This window comes from Haliotis rubra, unplaced genomic scaffold (genome assembly GCF_003918875.1).
Source record: "Haliotis rubra isolate DU_JTF1 unplaced genomic scaffold, ASM391887v1 Scf532, whole genome shotgun sequence".
Lineage (NCBI taxonomy): Eukaryota > Metazoa > Mollusca > Gastropoda > Lepetellida > Haliotidae > Haliotis > Haliotis rubra.
Window position 1 is genome coordinate 136,081 of NW_025767227.1, and position 10,226 is coordinate 146,306.

General features: G+C 39.8%; 1 protein-coding gene and 1 long non-coding RNA gene across 2 annotated transcripts; both read left to right on the top strand.

Annotated features, from left to right (window-relative positions):
- Window positions 1–1,333: 1,333 nt before the first annotated feature.
- Window positions 1,334–9,848, top strand: LOC124253127 (3-oxoacyl-[acyl-carrier-protein] synthase, mitochondrial-like). The gene is made up of 6 exons (XM_046686844.1): window positions 1,334–1,682; window positions 6,086–6,183; window positions 6,222–6,248; window positions 6,281–6,350; window positions 7,344–7,501; window positions 9,026–9,848. Exons 1-6 carry the CDS (start codon window positions 1,544–1,546, stop codon window positions 9,821–9,823), a joined length of 1,290 nt encoding a protein of 429 aa, XP_046542800.1. The 5' UTR covers window positions 1,334–1,543; the 3' UTR covers window positions 9,824–9,848.
- On the top strand, window positions 1,745–4,155 carry LOC124253147. Its single transcript, XR_006892106.1, has 3 exons — window positions 1,745–2,165; window positions 3,680–3,779; window positions 4,084–4,155. It is a non-coding gene; the product is annotated as an uncharacterized LOC124253147 (long non-coding RNA).
- Window positions 9,849–10,226: the final 378 nt, after the last annotated feature.

Genomic DNA, 10,226 nt, shown 5'->3' on the forward strand with positions numbered 1-10,226 from the left:
CGTCAGTGCGCATACTCCGCAGTAACAGGTTATTGCGAAACCTGGTTGGACATAATAATTTCGTGCTATGATTATGATTCTTAGAAAGTAATTGTATTGTTAATCAACGATATAGCATTCAATTTTTCCATATTTTTCTTCTTGCACCTATTTTTCGAATTAAAAAATAATATAAATAAACGCTAATGTTGACACTAAAATGTAAAATTCAATAACGTTGTGATAAAACGAAACAGAGTATTACCCTATCTTGAAGTTTGAGCCGTAGTACGTAGATAGGAGTGAATGCGTGAGTGAATATTGCTTAAGGCCGCATCAACAATTTTTTAGCTATTCGCTACGAGAGTAACAGTAAATGGTATTCTGCTTTTGTATAATTCAGCTAATACACGGAGATAATACGTCTTTTCCAACATCTGTAACGTGACAGAAAGCCGAAATGTTCTTGTTATTTAGGGACCGTCCATAATGTATGGCCAGGGGGTGATGATGATTTTTATGGATAAGCATGTACAATGTGAATGACCCCCAAAGTATATGACACCCCCCTGCATGTCATGTACAAAATCAATGACCCCCACCCTTCCAATATTTTTAAGCATAAATTTTAAATATTTTTTATGTACAAAATTGCTGACACCCCCATGTGTACCCAACTGCTGACCCCCATCTCCCCATTTTTAACAAAATGGGTGACCCACTTAAAATCATCAAAACAACAACCCCTACCCAAACACACACACACACACACACACACATCATACACCCCTAGTCATAAAATATGAACGGTCCCCTAGTGTCCATCTGTCTAGATTGCTATAACTGCCCCATGCCAAAGCAGCACCAACCAATGCACAACATCGGCACATACACACAAGGAAGGGAAAACGTTTGATAAATACGATAGATCTAGAGTCTGATCAATAGAACGTTTTGTTTCACTGGGCAGTATGCAACTTATTATGACGCCATTTCTACAGGTAAAATGACATTTGATAAAATTGCCCAAGTGAATCATACTTTATATATACCAGCAGACAACGAAAAGGCACATATATCAGGAATAACGTGAATTATGGACAATAAATAATATATTTAAGTTATAATTTTCAATCATAAATATTGTTGTTAAATATAAATTAACTGTGCACTGTTCAAAATATAATACTGTACGATGAAAGTTGGGATAAGTTTCGTATATAAACTTTACTGATGAAGACGCAGTGCAGAATATCAAACCTTCTTCTCTCTTTCCTTTCCGCCTATTTTACACGTTGAAAATGTGATTGCTATTCATGATGAATGTATTTTCGTTTCGGAGTCAACTTCCAAATTATGTATAACCCCTTTGCTGCGAAGCTTCAATATGTCTGCGCCCATATGGTGCATTATTGACATCAGTTTAGCAAGAATCCTAACCTGAATCAAGTTGATTTGTTGGCTGTCATACATGTATGTCGGGCTGCTTTTATCTGATCTGAGGAAACATAACCGGCGGGTTAGATATTGTTGAGGAAAGAGGAGTAAAGTCGAGCGAGGGGCAATGTCCGGTATGAGCGCAAGCGGCCGGCGTGTTGTTGTGACAGGAGTGGGGTTGGTGACATCGTTAGGTGTTGGGGCGAAGCACGTCTGGCGGAGACTAACAAATGGAGAATGTGGGATCAGTAAACTGACAGGCTCAGGTAAGATAGACAGCGTTGATGCTGCTAGATGTGTTAGTTCTGATCGGGGGTAGAATGCAGTTTCCCAGGTAGCATGCCATCATCGGCCCGACGTCGGCTGATAGTCGGCACCGTCGGCTAAAATCGGCATCGTTGAACAGCGCTGGGCCGACAGCGGGCCAATGTAACCCAGATAACACATAACATTTTCCAAACATGTTCATAAAGTTTCAAACTGATTTAACAAAAATATTTTCGTCAAAACACAGTCACAATCTTAAAACAATTCTCTCAACTATTTAAAAGCATTAATTATTCATTTAATTATTAAAAGTTGTTCATGAAGAAAGAAATGTTACCGCGGGAAAGGACGTCGGAATGACGTCACACCGTCACGTCATATTTTCGCACCCGCCATCTTAGTTGAAGTTTGTTGAGGACGGTACAACAATGTCATTGTGCAGCAACAAATGGAACAGTATCATCGATCTGACCTCGGTTGCGGTAAGTTAACTTTACAGTCACTACACGGTTGTTGTTATGTTTATGTACATTTTGATATTCACTCGATCGTGCTACTCAGAAATCGCGATGTTTTGAGCAGCCGTACACGATCTGTTAGATTCGGTGTTGTTAGGCTTCCAACAGAAAGTATTATGTATGTTGTTGTGAAGGGGACCTAAGGGAGTTTGCACCATATTAATTTTATGTTGGATACAAAATTTTATTCAGCTATCAATGGCAAGCAGTATGTTCTTAACCAGAGTTCATGTCAGGTGGACATTTGTTGCTATTATGTTCGGTTTTCGATCTAGTAAGCGTATGCACAGCTCACAAGCCAGTGACACTTATTATCGGCATTAATTTTGTTCCATGTTATTTCTGAAATAAATATTTTTTAATTTAACATTACACCTTACTATCAAATTTCTAAGCTATGAACAGTTTGCTCACTTCAGTCGGTGGGAAAAGTTGCATCAAACTTATAACACGAAAATGGGGAATCAAATACTTTCTGGTCCACCTGACTGTAGGCTATTAGTTACTGTCATAGTCTAAGTATCCCGTTATTTAAAATGAATGTTCAGTCAGAAATGACCGAAGCATACTTGGTAAGTTACTGTAACACTGACTAAACTAAATGTTGATCATCCCCATGGTTGTTGCGGTTTTGCTTGTCTAACATTCCCACATTATTTTCAGTAAAATACTAGGTCTACATTATCAAAGTAAAGTGTTTACATTGTGTATTCTTCAATTTTCCCCAAACGAATCAGTTTATCATTTTCGGACATTTATATTTCTCTTCTAAACGAGAGCCAGAAATAAATATGTTTCCCGCGCTATAACGGGGCGTTGGCGATGACCGGTCCTCGGCAATGTTCATTCGGTTTTCGATCACCATGGTTTTTTCATGATACAGTATTAATTATTCAAATTTACTTAGTCTTTGTTCAGGATATGTAGACCAAATAAATTTATTATGGTTTACTTGGTTCACCGAAACATTTTGCCAATGAGAAAAAAAAAAAAAAATATAGTGATCGAAAACTGAACGAATCTGGTTACAATGCTCGCAACGAAATCATACTGCAGCAGTAACTGTCCCGCATGTAAGACGTGAATCATGTAGCTAGTTACAATAGCTATTTAAGTTATCAATTCAAGTTTGTATTCAAGGTTAGAATGTATAGAAGCGCTGTCCAGTAATCCATGTCTGTTGTAAAGGGGCAGAGTTATTTCCAACCCAAATTTATACACGTTGGTGTTAAATCTACACACGTTGACCCCCAAAAACTTTAGGCTATAATTATTACACAATATATTTCAGCATCGGACTAACTAGATTTATATCAGGCCTACCATACAAACGGCGAACAAATCATCAAAACTGATCATCAAAACTTCAGTTTTGATGATTTGTTCGCCGTTTGTATGGTAGGCCTGCATGTATGCTTGGGGAATCTAGTTCAAGTTGTAACTTGTTATAATGTGGAACATTGTTATTTTTGTTGCAGCAAGGGCGAATATGAGACACAAGAATTCCGGCAGATGCACAGAAGTGATGGATTTATTGAGGATTACATCAGATAATCCAGGAACTGTGAATCAGTAAACGTAAGTGCATCTGTTAAATGTCATTGTCTATATACTTGTTGGTGACGTTTTGGCTTTTATTGCCAAAATGGATTTGTACCTGCACTCAGCCTCTGACCAACAAGAGTGGTGGGGTAGTGGTTGCTATGCAGTGTGATTTGATAATATTATATATATATATTCAAGGATTTCCATTATTTTCCATTGTGTACTGGTGTCCATCAAACACTTGCATATACATAGGTGCTGGAAGACTTCATTAACTGATTATTGTCTCTTGATTTGACTTAATACACATACTATACATTTGTTTTCTATATTTCAGAAAAATGGATAAAGTCGAAAACCAAAGAAGAAGATTCTGAAATAATCTCGAAAAGTGTACGCTTTTCTGAAAGAAATTAATAAAGAGTGTTGATTACATGTCTGCCATTCTGTTTTTATGTTCCTTGTTAAGAGTAACAATGTCTATTTTCGATAGACATGTAACCTTATTGTTAACGGTTAGTGTTTTACTGAAAAGTTAAATCCATATCTTGACAGAAAATGTTATTACAACGCTTCCTGAACCATAAACATTCTCATGGATAAAGGTTTTCAGAAGCCTTTTGGTGGTTACTGAATTTTATAACCAAACGTTCATAGAACACACTGTTTCTGGAACCATACAAATTCATATGAATAAATTGTTTTAAAAATATGATATGTTTAGGGATGTTTCTTCACATTTATATATATGTTTTGGTACACGCTTAAGATAGTATTCATTTATGAATTGTGGTACGTGCTATCAAATATGTATTCACGGTTGAGAAGTGAAGTGAGCAACTAAACTAACGGGTAAAAGAAAAACGATGATAAGTCGAAATCATTGATATTACAAAGCGACAAACCACCATTGTGTAAAAATGGAAAGTGAATTTTAATATCAGGTGTATGGGCATGTGTATGTACATGCATGTTGCCCATACACCTGATATTAAAATTCACTTTCCTTTACACAATGGTGGTTTGTCGCTTTGTAATGTCAGTTTTTTCGACTTGCATGGTATCGCTTTGCCCGCTAGTTTAATATTGCAGTGCCAATAAAGTGACGACGCTGGGCCGATGCAGTGCCAATAACGTATGCCAACGCTGAGCCGACGTGAGGGGTCGATGCAGGGCCGATACAGGGCCATTGAAGTTTGCCAACGCGCAATGACGCCTATACGATGAGCAAAACTTCATCGCCCGATGAAGTTTGCCGACGCCGGGCCGATATTGCACACGACGCCGGGCCGATGTCGGGCCGATGATGGCATGCTACCTGGGTTACCGGATCGCAACCCTAGGCAGTGTAGCCTGCCCACCATGGAGCTATTATCGCACTATAGTGCACCCTCTGTCCCGCTTATATCGCTGCTTGTCTCACGCCGAAAGTGCTCTCCATCGGCACTTCTTTGGAGGCAAACAACCCAATCCGATCCTTAGGGTTAGGGTCTGGTACCCTTCCAATCCCAATTGCGTAGATCGATGCGCATGCTGTTGATCACTGGATTGTCTGCTCCAGACTCGATTATTTACAGACCGCCGCCATATAGCTGGAATATTGCTGAGTGTGGCGTAAAACTAAACTCACTCACTCACTCACTCCAAGTTGTTGAGTGGTACTGAGCACTTCACAGGATGTGGAACTGTTTCTGGGTTGATTACAGCACAGGGGGAACTTGTGGGGGGGATTGAGCAACAAGAAATGGATTTACAGGAGGTCAAAAGAATGCTTTGAGAGGCTCCTGAATGATCAACCAATATCTGAATTCACCTGAAACATTTAAAGACCCGTGAAGGTCCGGGTTAGAATGAACCTTCAGTAACCCATGCTTGTCGCAAGAGGCGACCAACGGGATCGGGTGGTCAGGCTCACTGGCTTGGTTGATACATGTCATCGACTCCCAGTTGCGCAGGTGGATGCTGATGCTGTTATCACTGGATTGTCTGGTCCAGACTCGATTATTTACAAACCGCCGCCATATAACTGGAATATTGCTGAGTGTGGCGTAAAACTAAACTCACTCACTTTAACACTTAAACACGGAAGGTCAAGTTTTATGCATGTCATTATCCACTATTTTTAAACCGAACTATCTGTATCTAATAGGGCTTTATAAGTGCTGTTTTCATGTGTTGTAATTCAATAATGATCTTGTGTGGAGGGACAAATAGAATGCACAACAGCCTAGTTTCCACTGTGATTCCACCATCTGTATCTAGTAGGGCTCTGTTAGTGATGTTCTAATTTCTCACAACTGATATTGTTCTGCTAGTCAGTTATAGTTTTTTGTTTCCAGAGTATGACAAGATCCCATGTAAGGTTGCAGGCCAAATTCCACGAGGCCATGGCGAGGGAGAGCTTGACCTTGCCCGTCACTTCTCTGCCTCAACTTTGGCTGGAAATCCACTGTCTCTGCCTCCACTCTGGCTGCAGAGGAAATCCCACTGTCGGCTGCATATGCAGAGGAACACAGATCTTTTGGGCTGCAGAGGTTGAAGCAATGGCATCTTGCAGGATGGTCTCCTCTGTAACAAACAGAGGAAGAGGAATCTGCAGATCTGGTTTTAAAATTGCAAGTGACAGTTGACATGTAAAATCACTTGCCCTATCATTTTTCCACATACCGTATTTGTTTCTGCTCTTGAATGAATCCTCTGTAAACAAACAGAAAGTGAAGTAGTGTGTTGTGATCTTTTTATTTCTTAACAATGGTGAGGTGAGGTGAGGTACAAATGGGGTTGAGTATCACCTTCAAGACTATGTGATATATATTGCAATGTACATGGTGGCTTGTTTCATATGTATTAGTCTGGAGTAATCCCTGTGAAGATCCAGGTTAGAATTGCAATACTTCAGGAACACATGCTTGTCGTAAGAGGCAACTACAGGGTTGGAAATAACCAATTGCCCAACGTCCGAGTCCAGTGTTTTTTTCTGTCGGGCAAGCAAATTTGTATATCACACTGTACCGGTGTCCAGTTCACTTTCAAATGTTAATAGTGTTGTTTATTTAAAAAATCAAAAAGAAAACAGCCGGTATAGTTGAAAAATGATCAGGGCAAGTGATTTTACATGTGCCACTGTACCGGGTACACTATCAGTTTTAAAGTTATTTCCACCCCTGAACTAGTAGGAGCAGATGGTCAGGCTCGCTGACTTGGCTGACATGTCATTCAATCCCAGTTCCGTAGATCGATGCTTTTGCTGTTGATCACTGGATTGTCTGATCCAGACTCAATTATTTACAGACTGCCCCAAATATAGCTGGAATATTGCTGAGTGTGGCGTTAAACAACAAACTGTAGAGACTTGCTTTATGTCCTAAATGACATGCATTTGGTGGGACCAGGTTAATAGACACTTGTGACGAAGATTTCAATCTTATGCCTTCCAACATTGTTTGTGTACTCATTATTGCTGGACTAGGGCTATAGAAATAGAAAAGGAAGTTTTCTTCTTGGGAATTAGTGGCCAATATGTGTGGATGGCTATACAATATATGCTCAATATCAAATCATGAAGTGATATGAAGAAAATTTTCCTTAATTACACAGGCGTTGCCATAGGAACTGGTATGGTTGACCTTGAGGAAGTCACAATGACGGGGATGGTTCTCCGTGATCGGGGATACAAGCGTGTCAGCCCGCACTTTGTGCCCAAGATTCTTGTAAACATGCCAGCTGGTCATGTCAGTATCAGGTGTAAGCTGAAGGTATGTTTTTAAATTCACAGGTCACTAGTAAAGGCCACCTAAAGTCATCCCATCAGATGACTGTTTCATTACAGCCGATCAATCATCGAAAAAGATTGGTTAGCATCATTTTTCAGATTTTTCTATTCGGGTTGTTATTGCAGATAAGTATAACATGATGCAACTTGCTACTTTAATGTGATAACTAATATATCATGAAGAAAACTTCCTGGAGTCTTCAAGAAATATTCAGTCATAACTTTTCAGTTAGTCAAGTGAGTTTTCTAACAATTAAACACGTTTTCAGGCCCTGACAACTCAAAGATATGTTCTGTCATCAAGTGTTTCAAAGACCAAACCAGTAGTTCCAAAATCATTTGTGTTCGATTTTGAGAAAATGTGATCGATTGCTTGGTCGTTTGGTCCCTGCGACCAATCCTCGATTATTTCAATTAATCGGAACACCACTACGCAGAAGGCCCGGGTTCTATTTCCCACATGGGTACAATGTGTGAAGCCCATTTCCGGGTATCCTCCGCCGTGATATTGCTGGAATATTGCTAAAAGCGGTGTAAAACCATACTCACTCTTATGAAAATTAGGTTTAGGGGTTCCCAAGTTAAACCAACTGTAGTAGAACCATGGATTCCAGGTCTTAAACTGATAGGCAGCACATTTGTTGTCATATGTGGCAATTATTGGATTGGGGTCCCAATCCACAACACGTTTGTAATGTTACGACCTGTTGTAACTCTATAGTTTATCATAGGCTTATGAACAACGCATCAAAGATATAGCCTACCAGACTTGGCAGAATGATATTTGCAGCTCAACGTTTCTCAGCCACTATTCACAATTTAAATATGACCTTCACTTGGAACCGTACATCACTGAATTGAAAAACAAATACTTAATACGTGCGTACTGCAAATTTAGAATTTCACATAACAATCTGAACATAAACAAATTTAGATGTAAAAAAGATATCCCCATAACAGGATATTTGTGCACTGTATGTAATGCATTGGAAGTTGAAGACGAGAATCATGTCTTTTTTTTATTGTAAATATTACGAATGTTGGCAAGAAAAATATTTGGTACAACTTCGAAAAGTGTATAAAGGTCCACTAACTTTAGAATCTATTTTCAAATCAAGAAACAGTCAGGTAATATATTTCACTGCTTTATTTCTGCATAATGTATTCCAAACAAGAGCTGGATCCATTTGACCACTGTACTTGATTTATACAACTGTATAACTGTATTATAGGCCACTAGGCCGATATTACGTAAATAAACTGTCTGTCTGTCTGTCTGAATGTCGTAGTGCTACGAACATTTTGTGGATCGGAACACAGGTGCTGAAGCTTGCATAAAATCAACTTCAACAACATGGAACCTTGATTGTAATCATCATTATATCAGTCACTTGATTGTCTGGTCCAGACTTGGGTTTTAACACACAACCATCATTTTGTTTGAATGTTACTGAGTGCTGTGTTCAGCACCAAACTAATAATATTATGATATTTGTACATTTTTTAGGGCCCAAACCATGCAGTATCCACGGCTTGCACAACAGGCCTGCATGCTATCGGAGACGCCTCTCGCTTCATCCTTCATGGAGATGCTGATGTCATGGTAGCGGGTAGCACTGAGGCCTGTGTAGGACCAGTTGCCATCGCAGGCTTTGCAAGGATGAGAGCTCTGAGTACAAAATTTAACGATAACCCAAACAAGGCCTCTCGACCTTTTGACAAGGACCGTGATGGGTTTGTGATGTCGGAAGGATCAGGGATTGTTGTGTTGGAGGAACTTGAACATGCAAAGTCTCGGGGTGCCCCGATACTGGCTGAGGTCCTAGGGTATGGGCTCTCGGGGGACGGGTACCACATCACCACCCCCAGTGAGGATGGGTCCGGAGCTGAGAGGTGCATGAAAGCAGCCATTAAAGATGCTGGTCTGATTCCCAAGGATGTAGGCTACATCAATGCCCATGCCACATCAACCCCTATTGGTGATGCTGTGGAGAGGAAAGCAATTGAAACAACATTCAAGAGAGATAACTCTACCGTGCTTGTGTCTTCAACAAAGGGTGCTGTGGGACATCTGTTAGGTGCAGCTGGGAGCGTGGAGGCAGTGTTTACTGTGCTAGCTTGTCAGACTGGGTGTATACCCCCAACCATTAACCTTGACACACCTGATGAAGGATGTGACCTTGACCTTGTGGCTAACAGAAGTGTCACCTGGACAGGATATGGAGGCAGGAGAGTAGCTCTCACAAACTCATTCGGGTTTGGTGGAACAAATGGGAGTCTTTGTATTGCAGAGTTTGTGAAATGATTGATTAAAAAAAGAAACAAACATACATTCGTCTTTGTTGTTCTAACCAAGGTGTTCTGAAAGAGTTCATCAACAAATCACTATTCAAAGTAGATTGAATCATGTCTATAAATTGGTCTACTATTCACTATTCTACATACAGTACATTATATTTTGTATTGGTCTACTTTTCACTATTTTACATACAGTACATCATATTGGGTGTTGGTTCACTATTCTACATACAGTTCATCATATTGGGTGTTGGTTCACTATTCTACATACAGTTCATCATATTGGGTGTTGGTTCACTATTCTACATACAGTTCATCATATTGGGTGTTGGTTCACTATTCTCATACAGTATCATATTGGGTTCATCATATTGGGTGTTGGTTCACTATTCTACATACATACACTATTC

Coding starts and splice junctions, on each gene's coding strand:
- LOC124253127 (XM_046686844.1), top strand. CDS start 1,544: ATGTCCGGTATGAGCGCAAGCGGCCGGCGTGTTGTTGTGACAGGAGTG. Junction 6,351..7,343: donor AAGAGGAATCTGCAGATCTG/GTTTTAAAATTG, acceptor TTAATTACACAG/GCGTTGCCATAGGAACTGGT. Junction 7,502..9,025: donor GTATCAGGTGTAAGCTGAAG/GTATGTTTTTAA, acceptor TACATTTTTTAG/GGCCCAAACCATGCAGTATC.